The sequence below is a fragment of the Scyliorhinus canicula genome, chromosome 14 (assembly GCF_902713615.1).
Source record: "Scyliorhinus canicula chromosome 14, sScyCan1.1, whole genome shotgun sequence".
Taxonomy (NCBI): Eukaryota; Metazoa; Chordata; class Chondrichthyes; order Carcharhiniformes; family Scyliorhinidae; genus Scyliorhinus; species Scyliorhinus canicula.
In genome coordinates this window covers 25,202,591-25,224,375 of record NC_052159.1, presented here as the reverse complement: position 1 = coordinate 25,224,375, position 21,785 = coordinate 25,202,591, and the positions used below count along the sequence as shown (strand labels likewise).

General features: G+C 47.0%; 1 protein-coding gene across 1 annotated transcript in view; it reads right to left on the bottom strand.

Annotated features, from left to right (window-relative positions):
• atp10a (ATPase phospholipid transporting 10A) overlaps positions 1-21,785 on the bottom strand; it is a 308,521-nt gene that overhangs the window by 56,102 nt on the left and 230,634 nt on the right. Inside the window, exons 11-14 of the mRNA XM_038817916.1 lie at positions 21,226-21,443; positions 18,585-18,779; positions 16,685-17,240; positions 1,933-2,036 (exon numbers count right to left, since the gene is read on the bottom strand). Coding sequence (XP_038673844.1) covers positions 1,933-2,036; positions 16,685-17,240; positions 18,585-18,779; positions 21,226-21,443 — 1,073 coding nt within the window. The remainder of the gene's footprint in view (positions 1-1,932; positions 2,037-16,684; positions 17,241-18,584; positions 18,780-21,225; positions 21,444-21,785) is intronic.

The window sequence follows — 21,785 nt, the reverse complement described above, 5'->3', positions numbered from 1 at the left end:
CACACAGATAAAGACCCAAGCCGGAATCGAACCTGGGACCCAGGAGTTGTGAAGCAATTGTGCTATCCACAATGCTACCATGCTGCCCAGTGAGTGAATATTCCTGATTAACTTAAAAAAACAACCACTAATTTAAACTGTTTTTTTGGCTCCTCATCTCTATCCCCTTTCTTAATTGTTTCTCTCACAATCATGCTTTCCTTTCCCCTCGGATTATGGCTGTCCCCTCGGGCAGTTTTGAATTTTAATCTCAACAGTTCCTTCTTCAGTTTGTTGTTGAACAGAACTAAACACAAAAATATTTTTGAAGTCGCTTCACGAGAAATGTTCTTTCTTGCCACCTGGTGACAAATTTACTCCCGGCACCCAAATCATAGAATCCCCGTGGAGGAGGAGGCCATTCAGCCTATCGAGTCTGCACCGACCCTCTGAATGAGCACCCTAACTAGGCCCAAGCCCACACCTTATCTCCATAATCTCACCTAACCTCGTTCAGTCCTTCGAGCCTGCTCCGCCATTCAGCCTTCGCCATGGCTGGTCCTCCATCTCAACGATACTCCCGCGCACTCCCCATACCCCTCAACACCGTTAAGAGTCTAGAAATCTATTTTCGTCTGAAATACATTCAGTGATTTGGCCTCCACAGCTATCAGAGGTAGAGAACTCCACAGGTTCACCAGTGAAGAAATTCTCCTGAATATTCCTAAACGGCCTACTCCGTACCCTGCGACTGTGGCACCTTGTTGTGGACACCCCCCAGCCAGAGGAAACAACTTCCCCGGATCCAGTCTGTTCAACCTCATCAGAGGTTAGATCCCCTCTCATACTTCTAAATTTCAGTGAATACAGGCCCATTCGGCCCAATCTCTCCCTATGCGACAATCCTGCCATCCCAGGAATCAGGCTGGTGAACCTTCGCTGCACTCTCTCTCTCTGGCAAATATATCCTTTCTTAGCTAAGGAGACCAAAACTGCGCACAATACTCCAGGCGGGGTCTCACCAAAGCCCTGTACAGCCAGGGCAGTCAATGGAAAGCCTTTTCCAGGAGGATTCTGCCGCATTCAAAACGACGGCATCAAATTATTCATATTGCAGGGCCACTGCTGACAGCAGTATTTCTGTATAGGAAAACCCTGCAGTATAAGACCCTGCGTCAGACCCAAACATTTCTTTGCTATAGGTCAGTGGATCAGTAAGCAGCACGGTGGCACAGTGGTTGGCACTGCTTCCCGACTGCTCCAGGGACCTGGGTTCGATTTTGACCTCGGGTGACTGTCTGTGTGGAGTTTGCATGCTCTCCCCGTGGGTTTCCTCCCACAATCCAATACGTGCAGGTTAGGTGGATTGGCCATGCTAAATTGCCCCCTAGTATCCAAAGGTTAGGTGGGGTTACAGCGATAGGGCGGAGGATTGGGCCTAGGTAGGGTGCTCTATTGGAGCAGGGGCCAGTGCAGACCCGATGGGCCAAATGGCCTCCTTCGGAACTGTAGGGATGCTATGATTCTTGGGAGGGCAGCAGCAGACCAGGTTGAATGGTTGAATCAGATTTTACCCGAGCTTACCTAGATATCAGGCAGTTCTTAAGCAAGGCCTTTGTCAGCCATTAAAGTAGGTGAATAGACTAAATGATAGGGGAGACCATCCGAGGTTTGTGATGGGGAGAAGGTCATTCTCATTTCACACTTTACACTCGATGGCTTTACTTAATGGACCCCAAAATTGCATCAGTAAATTAGATTTCCTGAAAGCAGTGGACGGTTATAAATATGGGTTAAAAGAAGAAAGATGCAAGTATAGACACAAGTTGCTGAAGCCTCATCACAAACACAAATGAAAGCTGTAGCTGCTATAAGCACGGCAATTATGAACCAGTCACAGGATAAATCATAACTTTTAAACTAGTGCTGTAGAGCTTAGAAGCTAATACGCACCCTCTTAGCTATACACAGTGTCCGGAGTCCGTCCGTGGCATACTGGTTTAGGTAATTCTGCGTTTTGTGCCGGATTTTCCTCGTGCGCTTGCCGGAGCTGTTCTCTTTAGGAGTCAAAAAGGGGGGAAAAAAGAGAAGCCAATTAAATTTGTAAGGAAAATTCATCAGCACATTTGCCGAGAAAACAAGCGGGAAAAAAAAAATCCGGTGTTTGGATAGGTCATAGTAAAAAAAAAAATAATTCCGCATGATAATACTCCACAAGTGAACAAATGAAAATACTTCCTTCTTGCACCCTCTGCACCCTTCAATCTAATTAAGTTACCTGCCCTTTGCCTCCAGTCTCGAGCATTATCACAGTCTGGGGCACAGGCAGTTTTCGATGCCCTTCAATGCACGCTTGTTCCGCGGGAAGCACGTTTTTAGGGATGCGGTTGCCTCAGTCAATTTGTCCTCTGCTCTCACCCGAGGGCAATGCTTCAATCCAGCAATCCCAATCGAGAACATAATGTTCTCACTTAACAAAGAGATGTAATTCAAACATGAGCCAAGGTGAGACGCTCCCCCTGCCAGGCCCATGAAGTATGGCGCATACTGCTCAATTGTAATTAATGCAGCGGTACCAATATTTCACACCAGTTCCAGTCCATAGATTCCCTACAGTGCAGAAGGGGGCCATTCGGCCCATTGATTCAGCACCGACTCTCTGAAAGAGCACCCCACCTAGACTCACTTCCACGCCCTATACCCGCAACCCACCCAACCTGCACATCTTTGGACCGTGGGAGGAATTCAGTGCACCCCGAGGAATCCCAAGCAGACACAAAGGATTGCCATATTTGGTAGCTCCTACAACATTGGAGATTCTTCCCTTTTTTCAAATGACACATGTTTTCTATTATTTAACGTGCGGCTGGAAGTGTTGTCAGCACCGGTAAGGAAAAAATCCCATCCGCCTTGTCAGGAGGTGAATGCAGCCATTTGGACTATGTCCGATTAGAAAGTTGTTTTTCAGCTTCAAGTGTTGTCATAAAAGGAATTTGTTTTTTTAATGTTGCTTATACAGCTCTTGGGTCTGATGCCACAGATGCAGCTTCCGATAAACTATGATAACTCAGTTCCAGGTCCCATCCTCACACGCCTTGTCTCAGGTATGCCCACCCAGATTTATAAAGGGCCTGGACAGTTCATGGTCTGCATGGTGATGCTTAGACTGGCAGGCTAAAGGGAGGCCCTCCCACCCTTCCCTGACATATCTGCAGCCCCTCTGGTCGAGGTGGGAAGTGGCAATACGTGATGGAGAAAGAGAGGGCGCCTCAGCACGATAAGCTAATATCGCTCACGGATGGGTGATGCGGCGTGCAAATTACAAAGCGTGGGTAACTGAAAATGCAAACATGGAAGGCGCGAGCAGTGGGACCTTGCTGTACAATATAGTGCACTAAAAGCAGGCACACTGAAACTGCAAGACCTTTAGATTATAGTCAGTTTGCATTCAGATCTGATGAGGCCATAATTCTGTGGTTAACCACAAATTACTGCACAGAGATGATGCCAGATCTGTCAACCAACCTGCTCCAGGGCAACGACTACACTTGATATCCAACCACACCCTACCTTTCATTCTGCTGTCTTCCCCACCTCAAGATGATGCACTGGGACACATTCAAATAAAACATCAAAATAACTATTGCATGCACAGGTCCCTCCAGGTGCTCTGGTTTCCTCCCACAGTCCAAAGATGTGCAGTTTAAGTGGATTGGGGCAGCATGGTGGCGCAGTGGTTAGCACTGCTGCTGAGGACGCGGGTTCGATCCCGGCCCCGGGTCACTGCCTGTTTGGAGTTTGCACATTCTCCCCGTGTCTGCGTGGGTTTCACCCCCACAACCCAAAAAGATGTACAGGATAGGTGGATTGGCCATGCTAAATTGCCCCTTAGTGTCCAAGGGGTGAGGTTATTTGGATAGGACGGGGGAATGGGCCTAGGTAGGGTGCTCTTTCAGAGGGTTGGTGCCGACTCGATGGGCCGAATGGCCTCCTTCTGCACTGTACGGATTCTATGCATTCGAGGCTGTGGAGAATCGGTAAGCCAAGTGAAAAGAAAATTCAGAATGGGCTCAGCGGATATCACAATGTAACCCGATTGAGGTGCTCTGAATGAAGGTGACAAGTGAGATTGAATTAAATGACTGCTCATCTCTCCTTCCATTACTGCTCTCACATCCCATACTCTCTTCACTGTACTGCAAATGAAAGCCATTTACTATTTAAAAGCCATATTCCCACGTACAGATCAGAAGAGCAAATGCCTTGACGGATTTCAAACAAAGACTTTAACATGTTTGGTACTAAATATTTTTGTTTAAATTAGGTAATATATCATCAATAGCTGGTGTCAGATGCTCCGGCCACATTTGGTACATTATTGATATTAGGGAGGCATGTTCCAGCCATCCAACTCCTCCCCCATGCTCAGCACGGTTAACAATTGTAAAAGGGGGACCTCCTTCTACTGAGTGACAATAGGTGAAAATGTTTAAATTCATATACAGGATGTGGGCGTCACTGACTAGCCCAGCATTTATTGCCCATCCCTAGTCGTCTGTGCGAATGTAGTGAGTAGCCTTCTTGAACCTCTGCAGTTTCAATGGTGTAGATACAATCTCAGTGCTGTTAGGGAGGGAGCTCCAGGATTCTGACTCAGTGACAGTGAAGTTAGGAACGTGCCCCCCCCTTCCCATAGGGGGGTTAAGAACTGGAGCAGAATAGAATCGTAGAATCCAAACAGTGCAGAGCCATTCTGCCCATCAATTCTGCACCGACCCTCCAAAAGAGCACATTACCAAGGCCCTATCCCTGTAATCCCACCTAACTGTTGGGACTTGAAGGGGCAATTTAACATGGCCAGTCCATCTAACTGTGGGAGGACACTGGAGGACCCGGAGGAAATCCATGCAGACACGGGGAGAACACACAAACTCCACAAAGACAGTCACCCGAGGAGGTCAGAATCGAATCTGGGTCCCTGGTGCTATGAGGTAGCAGTGCTAACCACCATGCCCGCAATTGGATATGTATTTGAAAAGGACTATTCTGCAAAGTTGTTTGTTTTAACAGGATGTAGCTTGGATGGCTAGGCTAGCATTTATTGCCCACCCCTAATTGCCCTCCAGAAGGCCGTGGTTAGTTGCTTTCTTAAACCGCTGCAGTCCCCGAGGTGTAGATACACCCACAGTGCTGTTAGGGAACGAGTTACAAGAAACTGACACTAAAGGAACGGCGATGAATTTGCAACAAAAAAAAAGCCTCAAAAAATGGTTATGGGGATAAAGCTGGGGATCGGACCAAATTGGACTGCACTTTCAGCACAATGGGCCAAATGGCCTTCTTCTATGCTGTAAATTCTATGCGTCTCCAATGGGCCCAATGCTATTTGGATGCAGACTGCAAATCTTAAACAAAGAGTAGGGTGTTCAGTGGGCAGTAACAACATTGGAAATCACTTGGGTGCAACATTAAATGCTGGCGTTCAATGAGTGACATTCAAAGGAGGAATGATGATACGGAGACATGTTTGGGGGTGGGGGGGGGCACTCTTAAAATGCTATCAATCAAGATTCCAAGATACCTGGCTAGGGATTTTTTTTACAATCTATTTGCTCAACACAAGATTGATATTGATTTCTCAGAGGAACAAAAAAGTTGATTAATGAGGAGAGCTAACGCATACAGGACGCTGGTCTTAGGCAGTGAGCAGGCAGGCTGGGGATCAGAGCACAGCCAGAATTTCTTCTCTCATGGCAATCGTTTTCGGATTCTATGGCTCATTGTTCTCATGGCTCATTAACATGTAAATGCAATGTAATTTCCAAAGCAACAATATTGAATTTAAAAGAAAAATATGCCCACTGCTCTAATTGCTGCTTGTATTACATTGCACATCATCGGGATCCTTCATTTAAAAACCTAAGGGTGTCATCACAACATCGCACGTTTGCCTCTCAGCCACCAGGGGTTCACAATGATCACGTCCCCCACCAGAGGTACCGGTTCCCTTCCGCAGAAGGTCATTTCTGGCCATGAAAGTTTACGTCCGTTAAGGCTGCAAAGGTTTTGGGAGTCTTACAGCTGTGACTGAGCTGCTGTAAAACAGACGTCACAAATCACACCTACACGATGCTTTCTGAAGTTTGCGAACTCGAAGAAGTAGCTTGCACACCAGGGTGTTAAATGCTTTGCTGGCACTTGGCACACAGATTGAAATGGTGCACAAAAATGAGTGAATGCCTTATTATAATATTTAAAGCAATTAGAATTGGAAGCTTATTGTACGCTGATCACTGCGGGTATAGTTATTACAAAGATATTTGTCATCCTATTAAATACTGGACCCCTTTCAGTCCTTTCCCTTTGGTATCCAGAATAAATGCAAACACTGGTTTCCTAGCTCATACTAAGTACATGCACTGTAACCCCAGTCTGTCGCAGCACTTAGAAAATAGGTATTAAAGTTCGTTATCTGTCAGCTCCACCCTGAATTATCTTAATGGATACATTAACCCTGCTTAAAATGTTGGCCGTTTCCAACTGTACATATATTAAAACGTTACAGCAACCAGATGATGTATTTACTCAGACGTGTCGCATTCATCATTGCAAGGGCAACCCTTCCTTAAATGCGTGATTTGTACGATCAGGAAACATTTGTGGCACACTTTCCTCCGCCTTTTAGAACGATCAGCATTTATACACTGGAAGCATACGATTGAAAATAAAAGGCTTGCATTGATATAGCGGCTTTCATGACCACAGGACATCCCAAAGCACTTCATATCCAGTGAAGTGCTTTCAGATATGATGTGATGATGTAGGCATTATCATATGTGCAAGCACGCCAATTTGTACACTGTAAACTCCCACAGACATGGCCGGTTTTCCCATATGGATATAGAACATAACAGCGCAGTACAGGCCCTTCAGCCCTCGATGTTGCGCCATCCTGTGAAACCCCTCTAAAGTCCTTCTACACTATTCCCTTATAGTCCATATGCCTATCCAATGACCATTTGATATTGGCCAGGGCACCATGGCTCGTTTTTGAAATTATAACACGAGATCTTTTACATCCAATTTTGTGTCTTTCCAGATAGCTTACATTCATACCCACCCATTATCAGTCAGGTAGATTCCTGTTTCTCAATCTCAAGGCCAGGTGGATTCTTGTTTCAAACCCCAACCACCATTATTGGGAGCCCCATGTATCACAGAAAAGATTCTTTGATCTGACCGTCAACCACCTCCACCTGATGCAGACAGGGGTGTGTACGATACTTCGCTTCCTGAAGTCAATGACCAGCTCCTTAGTTCTGCTGACATTGAGGGAGAGATTGTTGCCGTTACACCACTCCACTAGGTTCTCTATCTCCCTCCTGTGTTCTGACTCACTACGGTCCTGTCATCAGTAAACTTGTCTATGGAGTGGAGCCAAATTTGACCACAGACGTGTGAGAATCGGGAGTAGGGGGTTAAGTACACAGCTTTGAGGGGCCCCGGTATTGAGGACTATCGTGGACGAGGTGGCTTTGTTTATCCTGACTGATTGTGGTCTATAGGTCAGAAAGTTGAGGATCCAGTTGCAGAGGCAGGAGCCAAGTCCTAGGTTTTGGAGTTTGGATATGAGCTTGGTTGGGATTGGTGTTGGAGGCGGAGTTGTAGTCAATGGATAGCAGTGCAACGTAGGAGCCTTTATTGTTGAGATGCTCCAGGGATGAGTGAAGGGCCAGGGAGATGGCAACTGCCGTAGACCGCTTGTGGCGGTATGCGAATAGCAGTGAATCAAGGCATCCTGGGAGTATGGAGTTGGTGTGTCTCATGACCAACCTCTCGAAGCACTTCATACAGATAGATGTCAAGGCCACCTGACTACTCATTGAAGCACGTTGCCTGGTTATTTTTTGGCACTGGTATGACAATAGTCGTCTGGGGTAGCACGGTGGAGCACTGGTTTAACACTGCTGTCTTACGGCGCTGAGGACCCGGGTTTGATCCCGCTCCTGGGTCACTGTCCATGTGGAGTTTACACATTCTCCCAGTGTTTGCTTGGGTTTCGCCCCAGAACCCAAAGATATGCAGGCTAGGTGGATTGGCCACGCTAAATTGGAAAAAAAGAATTGGGCACTTTAATTTTTTTTACAATTGACAGTGGTCTTCTTGAAGCAGGTGGTAACCTCGGAACGGAGGAGGGAGAGGTCGAAGATGTCTGCGAACACATCCGCCAGTTGGTCCGTGCAGACTCTGAGTGCACGACCTGCGACTCCGTCAGGGCCTGTTGCTTTCCATGGGTTCACTTTTAAGAAGTCCATTTGACTTCTGAAGCTGTGACGGTAATATGGGTGTTTCAGAGGCTGCCGGGGCAGTTGACGATGGTTTGTTAGGTTCCTGCTCAAAGCGAGCATAGAATGCATTGAGTTAATCGGGGAGGGGTGCTCTAATGTCATAGATTTAACTCAGCTTTGCTTTATAGACGTTATACGGTTTAAGCCTTGCCACAACCGACGAGAGTGTGTGGCGTTAGTCTGTGACACTAGCTTAGTCTGGTATCGTCTCTTGGTGTTCCTGATGGCTTGGCAGAGGTCGTATCTAGATTTCTTGTATAGTTCAGGGTCACCTGTCTTGAACGCAACAGATCTGGACTTCAGTAGGGAGTGAATCTTTCTGTTTAATCATGGTTTACGTTTGGCGAATGCATGTACTACCTTCTTTGGCATGCAACTGTCGACACACTTAACTGATGAAGTCTGTGACGGGGTGACATACTCATCTCGGTGGGTCACTGAGATTTTGAATATGGACCAGTCTACTGACTCCAAGCAGTCACATTGGAGCTCTTCTGTTGCATCGGACCAGCACTGCGTGACCTTCTTAACCTGATTCTCCCCCTTATATGCTGGGAGAAGGAGCACCGGTCTTCTCGTCCAATTTTCCGAAGTACGGTCGGGAGATGGATCGGTAGGTGCCTTTGATGTTTGTGTAGCAGTGGTCAAGGATGTTGGGGCAGGAGATATATTGGTGGAATTTTGGGAGTACACTTTTGAGGTTGGCCTGGTTGAAGTCCCCGGCCAGGATGAACAAGGCCTCCGGGTATTCTGTTTCACTGTTGTTTATAGCAGTGTACAATCCATCAAGCGCCTTCTTCACTTCTGTCTGGGGTGGGATGTAGACCACTACGATGATGGCAGAAGCGAACTCTCATGGAAGATAGTACAGGTGGCATTTTACAGTCAGGCATTCCAGATCCGGGGAGCAGTAGGTCGCCAGGATCACCACATCTGAGCACCAGGAGACGTGGACGAGGAGGCAGGCACACAATGGGCCAAATGGCCTCCTTCTGCACCATGAATTCCTCTGATTCTATGAAAAGCGAACATGGAGGGGATGGAGGGTGACCAAAAGCTTGCATTAAGGAAGTCTTTCAAGACGATCAGGTTGGGTCACGGAGGACTTTCAGGGCAGGATTGGGGCTGCTGAAAGAAATGTAACATTCAACCAGCTCATGACCACATTTGTTTGAGTGAAAAATGAAGGGAGGTTGAAGGAATAGTCTAATCCTCATCAAGGCTACTTCTCATCAGCAAACCATCCACACAAAAAGAACAGCCACTATTATCTGCATGATAAAATTAAAGAATGTTCCTGGTCTATAGCAGCTGAACATTCATTTCTGATCTGCAACTAATTCATTCAATCTGCTGGATAAGAATTCAGATAGCTGGCATGTTATCTTGGCAAAAATAACAATTTCAGTCAAAAATGCTCTTTCCTTCAAGAGAGTCTTCAGCAAAACTTCTCTCCCTTCAGCAAAACTTGCCTCCCTGCTACGTGGCAAGGTAAAGGAGCGGGCAGATGTCACATTATTATTCAAATTCCCGTTCCAGCCTCCCCGAACAGGCGCCGGAATGTGGCGACTAGGGGCTTTTCACAGTCACTTCATTTGAAGCCTACTTGTGACAATAAGCAATTTAATTTTTTCATTTCATTTCAAATTTAAAACAAAAAACGGCATCAGATACACACATTTCTGATAACCTCGCTGAAGAAGTTTCAGCCTTGCAGTTATGGATGTTGCGTGACCCTTATACTTGATACTTTCCCACCTCTAATTCTGAGAGGTGCTTCAGAGATCTCGGGCCGAATTCTCCGACTCCCTGGGGGGTCGGAGAATCGCCCGGGGCCGGCATCAATCCCGACCCGCCGCGTCCCGAATTCTCCGCCCCCCGCGATTCGGCACGGGGCGGGAATTGTGCCGCGCCGGGCAGCGGGCCCCCCGCGGCGATTCTCCGGCCCACGATGGGCTGAAGTCCCGCCGCTGACAGGCCTTTCCCGCCGGCGTGGTTTAAACCACCTCTGGTAACGGCGGGATTGCCGGCGCGGGCGGGTTCCGGGGTCCTGGGGGGGGGGGGGGGGGGGGAGGGCGCGCGGGTCGATCTGACCCCGGAGCGTGCCCCCACTATGGCCTGGCCCGCGATCGGGACCCACTGATCAGCGGGCGGGCCTGTGCTGTGGGGGCACTCTTTTTCCTCCGCCCCACCATGGCCTTCACCATAGCGGAGGTGGAAGATACCCCCTCCCCAGCGCAGGTATGACATCAGCAGCCGCTGACGCACCGGTGCATGCGCGGACTTCCGCCAGCCGGCGGAGGCCTTTTGGCCCCGGCTGGCGGGGTGCCAAAGGCCGTCCAAGCCGGCCGGCGGAGCGGCAACCACTCTGGCGCGGGCCTAGCCCCTAAAGGTGCGGAGAATTCTGCATCTTTGGGGAGGCCCGACGCCGGAGTGGTTCACGCCACTCCGTCCCGCCGGGACACCCCCACCCCGCCGGGTAGGGGAGAATCCCGGCCCTCATCGCAACTCTGGTAAAATGTTGCCAATTGTGACTGGTTCCTCAGTCAACCACGCTGGTACGGAAATGACCTGGCTTTTCTCTGAATTTAAGTATCAGTTCGGGCCGAGATAGATCACTAAGTATTTCCTGTTGCAGTGGCAATAGAATTGCCCGTACCAGCCTCCCCGAACAGGTGCCGGAATGTGGCGACTAGGGGCTTTTCACAGTAACTTAATTGAAGCCTACTTGTGACAATAAGCGATTATTATTATTAATAGAAGCCTTCTACGAATCAATGTAATTCCTTCAAGCTGAGAGTCCACTGGAAATAATCAGCAGTTGTACTGTATAGTCTGATGCATGTTCTATTTATTAATGCACTCATCCCTAGCATGTAGCGCCAAAACTGTGTGAATGTTACTACCTGAATTTCGTAAAATGAGAATAATCTTTTTATATGGTCTATAGAAAGGAAGAAAAGGGGGACATTTTTGCATTTATCTAACACTTTATTACTTTCTTAAGACCATAAGATGCGGGAGCAGAAGTTGGCCATTCGGCCCATTTAGTCTGCTCTGCCATTCAACGAGATCATGACTGATCTGAAATGATAATTCACAACTCCACTTTCCTGCCTTATCCCCATGCCCTTTGATTCTCTTACTGATTAAAAATCTGTCTCTCAGCCTTGAACATACTTAACGACCCAATCGCTACAGCCCTCTGCGGTGAAGAATTCCACAGATTCACTACCCTGGGAAAGAAGAAATTCCTCCTCATTTCTGTCTTAAACGGGCGACCTCTTACTCTGAGATTATGCCCTCTGGTCCTAGACTCTCCCACAAGGGGAAACAACCTCTCAGCATCTCCCCCGTCAAGCCCCCGGAGAATCTTATTGTAGTGAATGTGTAACCACTATAATTCACACTGTACATTACTGTGTCCCTGTGGGCTCCATCTGTGAGCCGTTGCACGGCTCTGCCCACAGGGGGAGATGAGGAGCATATACAGGGCTCCGCCCCCAGCTCCACCCCCTTCAGGAAGTATAAGTGCTGCGGTGCTGCGAGTCCACCTTCAGTTCAGCATAGTCGCAGGCAGGCTCAGTTGTAAGCCGATTAAAGCCACAGTTTACTCCAACTCGTGTCTCTGGTTGAATTGATGGTCGCATCACTTATAGAATCCAAAGTCTTGTTATGTAAGCAAATAAGGCAACCAATTTATACAAATATTAATATCCACCAACAGGAGGTGAAAAAACAAATGACCATGAAGGAATTTGGTGAACACCAGAACCCCATTCATTGCAGCAGAATACATTCGCTGGGATCAATAATGGAATGAAGAAAATACTGAAGGGGCAATTTTGGGGCTTTAAATTATGAAGGGATGGGACAAGACTAAATCAATTAATAAATAATATAATCTTTATTATTGTCACAAGTAGGCTTACATTAACACTGCAATTAAGTTACTGTGAAAAGCCCCTAGTCACCACACTCCAGTGCATGGTGGCACAGTGGTTAGCACTGCTGCCTCACAACATCAGGGTCCCGGGTTTAATTCCGACCTTGGGTCACTGTCTGTGCGGAGTTTGCACATTCTTCCCACGTCTGCGTGGGTTTCCTCCGGGTGCGCCAGTTTCCTCCCACAGTCCAAAGACGAGCAGGTTAGGTGGACTGGATATTCGAAATTTCCCTGAGGTGGGGGTTACAAGGATAGGGTGGGGATTCGGCCTAGGTTAGGGTGCTCTTTCAGAGGGTCGGTGCAGACTCGATGGGCTGAATGGCTTCCTTCCGCACTGCAGGGGTTCTGTGAGTCTATGAAGACTGGCAGAAAAAGAGGAGAGGGGGAAGCAAAGTTAACATTTCGGGTCGATGAGCGTTTGTCAGAGCTGTGCTGGTGAGGGGTCATCGACCTGAAGCATTAATTCCTTTTCGCTCGCCCCAGATGCAGCCTAACGTGCTGAGCATTTCCTGTGTTTTCTATTTCTATTTCAGATTTCCTACATCTGCAGCATTTTGGGTTTTTTTTGCAGACAGAAAGTGTCGGTTTCCAGTAGCTGTGTCTAGAATCAAAGCCTGTGGATCAATGATTAAAACAGAGTGCAAGAGGAAGATCCCAATCCCAGGGGCAACAATCATTTGTTGGGAGGTTCCTTGTCCATGGCAGGGGGACTCCTAATAATTGGAGGGCCTGCCAGCTTGAAAGAAGCAGTAGTCAGGATGTTGTGATAAAATGAAAACTATGGAATCTAATAATCAGGAATGTGTGGCGCGATTCTCCCAAAAGGAGACTGAGTGCCGACGCCGGAGTGAAACCGGAGTGTTTCACTCCGCGCCGGAGGCCGCTCCTCGCACCCTATTCTCCCCCCCATCCAGGGGGCCAGGAGCGGCGGTTCGTGAATCCCGAACGCCCGGCCTTGACGCTTGCGTCAAAGTGGCGCGCCGGGAATGACGCGGCCGGCGCCGCCGAAGTGACGTCAGCCGCGCATGCGCAGGTTGGCTGGCTCCAACCCGCGCATGCACAGTTGCAGTCTTCCCCTCTGCTGCCCCCGGAAGACATGGCGGCTTGATCTTGCGGGGCGGCGGAGGGAAAAGAGTGCGGCTCTTAGAGACGCCGGCCCAAATTTCGGTGGGCACCGATCACTGGCCAGTCACCTCATGAGCTCGCCCGTGGTGCTCGATCCTCCCTCTGCCCCCCGCAGGCCCCACACTTACCTGTCGCGCGCTGTTCACGACGGCAGCGACCAGGTGTGGTTGGCGCCGGCGTGAACTGGTTGGGTTCGTCAGGCCGCTCGGCACCCTCCGTCTCGCCGGGTAGGGGAGAATGCCACCCCTGGTTAGAACATACTGTGCAGAAGGAGGCCATTCGGGCAATCGTGTCTGCCTCAACCCATTTACACTCTCACTTCCACCCTATCCCCGTAACCCAATAACTCCTCCTAAGCTTTATGGTCATCAAGGGCAATTTATTATGGCCAGTCCACCTAACCTGCACGAGTTTGGGCTGTGGGAGGAAACGGGAGCACCCGGAGGAAACCCACGTAGACTCAGGGAGAACGTGCAGACTCCGCACAGACAGTGACCCAAGCCGGGAATCGACCCTGGCGCTGTGAAGCCACTTGTGCTAACGTGCTGCCCAAGGAAGACAGATTGACTGAGGTCTTTGATAAACGGATTAGCCAAGCAACATTTTAGGCCTATACTCGCTGGCATTTAGAAGAATGAGGGGAGATCTAATGGAGGTTTATAGGATGCTGAAGGGGATTGACAGGGTAGACTTGGAGCAGATGTTTCCCCTTGTTGGGAAGGAGAGGCCATAGTTTTAGGCCATGGGGTGGGAGATTTAAACCAGAAAATGAGGAGGAGTTACTCCACTCAAAGGTTCGTGAATCCAAAGTACAGTGGATGCCGGAACACTGAACAAATTTGAGGAGATAGATAGGTTTTTAATTCGTAGCAGGATGAAGGGTTATGGAGAGTGAGCAGGAAGGTGGAAATAAGTCTGAGATGAGATCAGCCATGATCGTATTGAATGGCGGAGTAGGCCGGAGGGATTGAATTTCCTACTCCTACTTCTTACGTACAGTTATATACCCAAGGAAATGGAATGGATAATAACAGGGCATAGAATTTAAGGAATTAAAGAAGTGATGGTAGAAGTTCAAAAGTGATGAGGGTGAATTTCACACTTATTCAAAAAAGGGACCTCGAAAACAAGTAATTCAAATAAGCAAAGATCAAAAGCTGAGTTGAGTTGGTCCACGATCATAGCCTCCAGCCACACACACTGGAGGAATGTGTGTTCACTCCAAACAAGCGAGAGCCTGGGAAATCCTATTTCAACCATCGCCTGTTTCTATTCTTTCTTTTAAATAAATTTAGTGTACCCAAATGTTTATTTTCCAATTAAGGGGAAATTTTGTGTGGATAATCCACCTACCCTGCACATCAGCGATGATCTTATTGACTGGCAGCCTACTCCTAACTAATTTGCATCTTCACCAATGTTGCATTACATAACCAAACCATTCTCCCCAATTGCAGTACTTGGATCACAGATTTTATATCACACTTAATGCTTTACGTGGAAGCTTTTATTGACATCTTGCACATCTTTTTGGGTTGTTGGGGTGAGATCCACGCAGACATGGGGAAGCTGTTTCTATTCTAAACCAGAAGCAATCCCAAAAGATATATAGGTGCCAAATATGGTAACTGTTGCTGGATTTAGTTTTAAAACCTATGGGATGTTGTTTAGGAAAATAGAGGGGTTTTGAACTGGGTCAATTTAACTACAATAATGGATACACACAATATTAAGTGTATGTTTTGTAGTTGTCTTTCTTGTGTGTTTTAATGTTTAATAAACATTTATTTTGTTTGGTTATTACAACAAGCCTGGTACCTTTCTCGCTAGTCCTCACATCTTTCCTCACACTATACTAAATTTCAAAAAATATAGATCGGACACGGGACTCCAAGTTTCCCTTCTGGGATTTGGAATACCCTTGCATTTAACATCAACTGGTTTCTTAACACAACTCTACAGTGGTAGGGGAAGAGGGCTTGAGTATCGCCTCTACAAAGCAGCATAGGGCTGCACTCGCATGCAGGCAGCCAGGGCCTCTTGGCCTGTCTGAAATGTTGCCACCTCCCCCGCCCCAGCCTGCTGCCCACATCCAGGCATCCAAACTGTCCTCAGCCTGTGCGGGAAGCTCTCAGTCTGTCTATTTTAAGTGAGCTATAATGAGCTATCCATCAGACGGGGGAAGAGCAGCCCCGCCAGCATCAAACCCACATTATTCAAAATGGCCGGCACCAGTAATTTTCCTGCATTTGGCAGCACCTGAAAACGCCCGTCAGAATTTCTAGCACACTAAATTAGGAAGGCACAGCAGCAGGAGCAAAAGATTTTCCAGAGACAACTAGCCACTGAAAGATCAATAAAAGCTCCCACGTGAAGAACATAGAAAATGCAGTGCAGAAGGAGGCCATTCGGCCCGTCGATTCTGCACTGACCCACTTAAGCCCTCACTTCCACCCTATCCCTGTAACCCAGTAACCCCTCCAAACCTTTTTCTTTGGACACTAAGGGGCAATTTAGCATGGCCAACCCACCTAACCTGCGCGTCTTTGGACTGTGAGGGAACCATGGTTCACGAAAGAGGTTGAAAAGTGGGGGGGGGGGGGGAATTTAGAGTAGAGTAGGAGGGATAAAGGCGGGTAGTGTTTATGGGAGAGGAGCAGTTATGTGCACTATGGTTCGGTTGAAGTGTTGGTTTTCCATTGTTGTTTGCATATTTCTGTAATCTGTAACTGTTTACAATGCCAAAAAAACCTCACTAAAATTGTTTGTTTAAAAAAAAGGTTAAGGGCAGCACGGTGGCACAGTGGTCAACATTGTCGCCTACGGCGCTGAGGACCCGGGTTCGAATCCCGGCCCTGGGTCACCGTCCGTGTGGAGTTTGCACATTCTCCCCGTTTCTGCGTGAGTTTCACCCCCACAACCCCAAAGATGTGCAGGGTAGGTGGATTGGCCACAATAAATTGCCCCTTAATTGCGAAAAATAATTGGGTACTCTAAAATTAAAAAAAAAGTTAATGTACTCTGTCGATTATTTTTTTGTCTGCTATGAACGTACTGTATAGGTTCCATTAGCCGCATAAAAATACTTTTCACTGTATTCCGGTACATGTGACAATAAATATCAATCAATCCCCTAACTCTTCTGAAACAAAGAGCTCAGCACATGGAAAAGCTATAGGCATCCCCATGGTGGGGGGAGAGCTTCTGTATTTCACCCATTCCATTGCTGAGCAAAATAGTTACAGTGTTGAACAAATGTTTCTCAGAAGAGGAAATGTCTGCCTACCTGCGGAAGGCTGGTGAAGGAGGTCCATAATGACAGAATCTGCTCCTTTGGTATAAACAACGATCTCGTCCGTGAGTGGGTGCCTAACCACCACGGACATCCGCTTCCTGGTGGAATCAAACCCCAAGGTGTGCAAGAGTTCAAAGGCCAACTTTCCCACATGGGGCAGCTCCACAGTCACCTGCTCTGGAAGTCTCTCGACCAGTGCACAGTTGTAGGCCCTGGCTGCATAAACAAGAGCGGCCTCGTCTGGACTCTCTGCCTCATAGCGGAGCTCGCCGTCCTTCCCTTCGTCTCGTACCGCTCCCGGCTGAAAGAAACTTTCAATCTTTTCCCTCTGCGGAGACCTGCCTAGCTCTTCACCCACCTTCAGTAAGGTAACATCTCCTGAAGGCGAGGGCAAGGCACTGGATGAGACCCTGTAGAGTGATTTACTTGTAGAAATACTGGACGAGCTACTGCTGTTGGAGCCCGAAGTCAGGCGACTGGGAGTAAACCTTTTGATGAAATCTTCCAATGTCTTGACTGGGGACTTCAGCTCAAAGCGGACCCGAACCTTCGGAAAATTAACACAAGCATCTTCAGAAGAGGAAATGTTGTTAAACCTATATAATGTGTACGTGCTTGTCTTTGCTTTAAAGTTAACAGGTACATTACAATAGTGTATAGTGCTACGTCATAGGAACTTTGAGACGAGGAAAAATGCTGTTAATGCCACTTTCAGAATTAAAAACAGAACATATGTAAGTTGAATGAAATAACCTCATTTTATATCTTTTTCATTCCAGAACCATTAGATTGAACAATTCTTTGTATGTTTGTGTTGAGATTTGAACCAATCTTGCCTCACTATCTTCCAACTCTCCACTTCTCTTTAAGCTACGCAGCAAGACGAAAAGCATCCCTCCACCCCCATCTCCTCCAACACTGATAAATCTGGTTAAGACAGAAACGCCATGTAGGTTTCAGGTTTAATCTCTGGCTTTGCGTTGAATTTGCTATTCTCAGGCAGAATAACATCAGAGGGCTTTTGGGCAGCCCAGAGCTAGGGAGGGGGAGATAATGAAATAAGAATTGGTTTGGGCGGCGGGGAGAACTGGCAGGCTGGGGAGCTGTAGGATAAATAACATCTGAACAACTGCAAGGAATCTCGAGGGAGAAATCCGTCAGAAAAAGGAAAAAAGTCAATACTTGAGTTTTTCCCTTTTTTTTAAAAAAAAAGAGCCAGAGATCACTTCAAAAACGTTGGCTAAATGTGTGGAATCTGAAGCACACTTGAACAGCTGGAGCTTGAGAGACCTTTAAACAACCCTACTGTGTGAATTTGTCCAGGAGAAATTGCTTTACAAAGTAATCGCAGCAAACACTCAAGATTTTGCAAACATCTCCTAGCCAGCAAAAGTGAAATCGGATAGTAATGGCCGGTAATTTTCCGGTGCCCTCCTCGCGGTGGGTTTTCCAGCGTGGAGGTGAGTCATCATTGGCCGATGGATTCCCTGGCGGCGCGGATGGCAAACGACTGGCCTATGTTTTTTCACATTTGAACTGAAAGCTTAACACAAGCTTCTTAGTTCACTTCGACATACCAGTCCAAAATAATTTGCTACGTGAAATAAGAAGGGTAAAAGCTCCGTCGTAATCGCGCTACATATCCTGCGGCTTGGTTTTTGCTAGTGTACACTGACTGCTCAGATTCTCTCAGCTGCGATGTGCTTACCGTGCCTAATAAAAATGGCAGACTAGGTCCGACATACTGAAAGCCCTTTAGCTCCGTCTCCTATGTTCCCATAATCACACATTCCACCAGCTCGACTACAGGATGCAAAACCGTAAATGCAACAATGCAGTAGTCAGAAAGTGAAGAGTTGGGTTGGAAGCAGGAGGAATGGGTAACACATACCTTGTGCCGTGGCTGATTTGGAGATGAAACTACCACAGTGTTGCAAACAGTCAGTGCTATGAAAAAGTCAATGATGTCAGATAATTCAGGGGTCAAGTGGCTCAACGGTTGGCCATGTTGTCTCAAAACCTCCAACTGACCAGCACATTCATTCACCTTTTCCAATAGTTGAGGGTCAGGCGTGATGTCCTTTTCCTAGAGATAAATAACACATGGCATGGAACACTCCGGAAAACAAAGCAAATGTCTGTACTGTGCTGATAGGTTGCACCCCAAATGTAAGTAGTCCCGCCCCTAGGGAAACATGCGGCTAAACTTTCATATCGTCCATGCCACACAACTAAAATTTAAAAATGTTACTTTATGTGTCAAATGTCATGATAGAGAGATATTAGAAATATGGGTTCAGAAATAGGGTCCAAAAATGAAGCAATTTACAAGGTTTAAACAAAATGGAAACCTGCTAGCAACAGAGGCAAAGGGATACACCCATACCTAGCTGAGTCACAGGCTTCCATTCCCAACTACACTCATTAGGGAATGCATAATGTGGCCCATTGTTCTTCAGGACATTCCCGTATGACCAGACGCCCTCCCATCAACAGATTCCGAGGACCTAATGGTCTAATAATGGAAATCTGGTGGCACAAGATTGGGCTATCTCTGCCCATTTGTGTAGACGGGAAGATGCTATCAGCCAAATAATGGGAATAGATTCCGGTTTGACCAACTCAAGGGTGAAGCTTTGTTTGAAGGGCTGGGCAGAGCTTAGAGTGAGAGAGAGAGGTCATGTTTGGGAACAAAGAGAGAGAAGCAGGTAGGTAGCCAGTGGAAAGAGGCCATGGCAAAGATCTAGAGAAGGAAGTCATGACCAGGTGGTCAGAATATAGTTACAGAGAAACATGTAGAGGGCAGCCTATCTGGTCAGAAAATCTGCAAGCAAAAGATGCAAGGCAGCCATGGACCAGATTTCGAGAAGATCCAGAGAGAGAAAGGTTTGACAAAGGTTTCTGAATGAGATATGCCTAACAGAAGGAAGCTTGCTTCACAAATCAAAGTGCTGCCTTTGCCTGGCTGAGTAAGTGGAATGAGAGCGGAGTTTAAGGCCAAATGTTTTTTAATGGGAACTTGTGTTGAAGCTAAATTGTGTATAATCTGGTACTGTTCGAACTATGAAGACTAAAAGTTAAATAGTGTTTTTTTTGTTTTAACAAAGCTTTGTTTATAAAAATAACAATGCTCAATTTCTTATATTGTCCCTCCCGGAACAAATCTGTTTTTTCTGCACAGTCTTCTTGAAGACGTTACGCGTCTCGTTCAGTATCTTTTTTTAAAATTTAGAGTACCCAATTATTATTATTTTTTTATTTTCCAATTAAGGGGCAATTTAGCATGGCCAATCCACCTAACCTGCACATCTTTTGGGTTGTGGGGGCGAAACCCACGCAGACACGGGGAGAACGTGCAAACTCCACACAGACAGTGACCCAGGGCCGGGATTCGAACCCGGGTCCTCAGCGCCGTAGGCATCAATGCTAACCAGTGTGCCACTTTGCTGCCTGCTCGCTCAGTATCGTAACGTTTTCTGAGGTCTGAATCGGCGTCCGTAACAAACTGGGGGTCATAGCCAGGACTTTCAAATTTAAAAGATAGTGAGTGTGTGTGGAATGATTGCATTCTTTCCAGGTTTGAAATATTGATTGGGATTGACTGGAAATGGCTCTAACAATTTAAAAGATATCCTGGGATTGGAGGAAATCACTCGGGAGGAATTTGAAAATGCAAAGCTTGTGACTTTGGCAGAGGACCTGCAGTTAGCTCTGCCAAAAGGGGCAATGAAAGGTAATACATACCATAGCTGAATATTTAAACTTACCAGCAACACAGTCTAACACACCAGAATTAGCTCGAATCAAAATTAAAAATGAAAGAATTGGAAAGGCAGCAAAAGCTGGGAGAAATGGAGAAGGGAAGAGAAATGGAAAGGGAAAAATAGGCAGGAAAAGAAAACAAAGAGAGATGAGCATTGGCAGAAGCAAAAGAAAAAGAGAGGATTTGAGCTTCGGAAAATAGCATTGCAAAGAGAGCAACAACTTATTTGAAGTTAAAGGCAGGAGCTGTGGATGTTCCAGAGGAAGGAGAATCACTTCCCAGTCAAATGTTTAGTAGGGAAAGAATTGTTTTGGAGGAATTCAATGATTCACTTCCAGCAGTGGTGAAAAATTCATGTGGGAGAGCACAGAGTTAAAACGGCTAGACCGGACAAAGACGTGGCTGACAATTTTGAATTGGTTCATAACGCAACGCATCAGTGTAAATCTGCGAAGAATAGAAACTGGGGGACATGAGATGTCCACAGGGGGTCCATGCAGAGGAGGTGTAATTGGTGATGTTAAGAGGAGTATTCCTTCGAATAGTGTCTTGGGGTCATCTCTTAGCACTTGAAGAGGCTAACTGGTCCCCAGTTTTAGCACTGCATCAAAAAGATCCTTCCCCTGACAACACAGCACTCCTTCAGCACTGCACTAAAGATTAGCCTAGATCCTAGATTAGGTCCTCCAGCGCAGGCTGAACCCATAAGCTTCTGAGTTTCAGGCATGCTTTAATATTGAATCCCGTCCAACGTGGTGTACATACTAACCATAGGGCTGCTGAAAGCGGTGTGTTTGGAGAGGATGCTGGCTCTCTTAGCCTCAGCCCTACTGCCTGTCCTCCGATGAGATTTAGTGCTTTGCGTTCGGTGAACAATTTTGGCACTCTGGTGACTAGACGTGCTATCACACCTTGGTATAGTTCCTGATTTAGACGTACATTCCTCCTCTTCCGAATCAGGCTCTTGGTACATGGCTAATCTCTTCGCTGTTCAAGGAATAATGTATTTACATTAACTGCACATTAAAATATCAAAGACATAAAAACCAAAATATTGAACAGTGTTGAATCCCAATTTGCTGCCGTTTTCCCAATCCCCTCTTTGTCCCAGTCTCATCTCCAACAGGAAACAGAGTTGAGGACATTTGCAATATTATTCCACAACTTCCTTCATCACCATCAGTAATAAGTGAGTGGGGCACCTGGTCACATGCCATCTGCTCCACGGAGGGTTGCCGAGTGAGCCCGATTCGCCCTGGCGATTCTCTGACCCAGGTTACCTCTCTTCCGGGCCTGTCCCAGGATTGCTGCAGTGCCAGGTGATGCTGA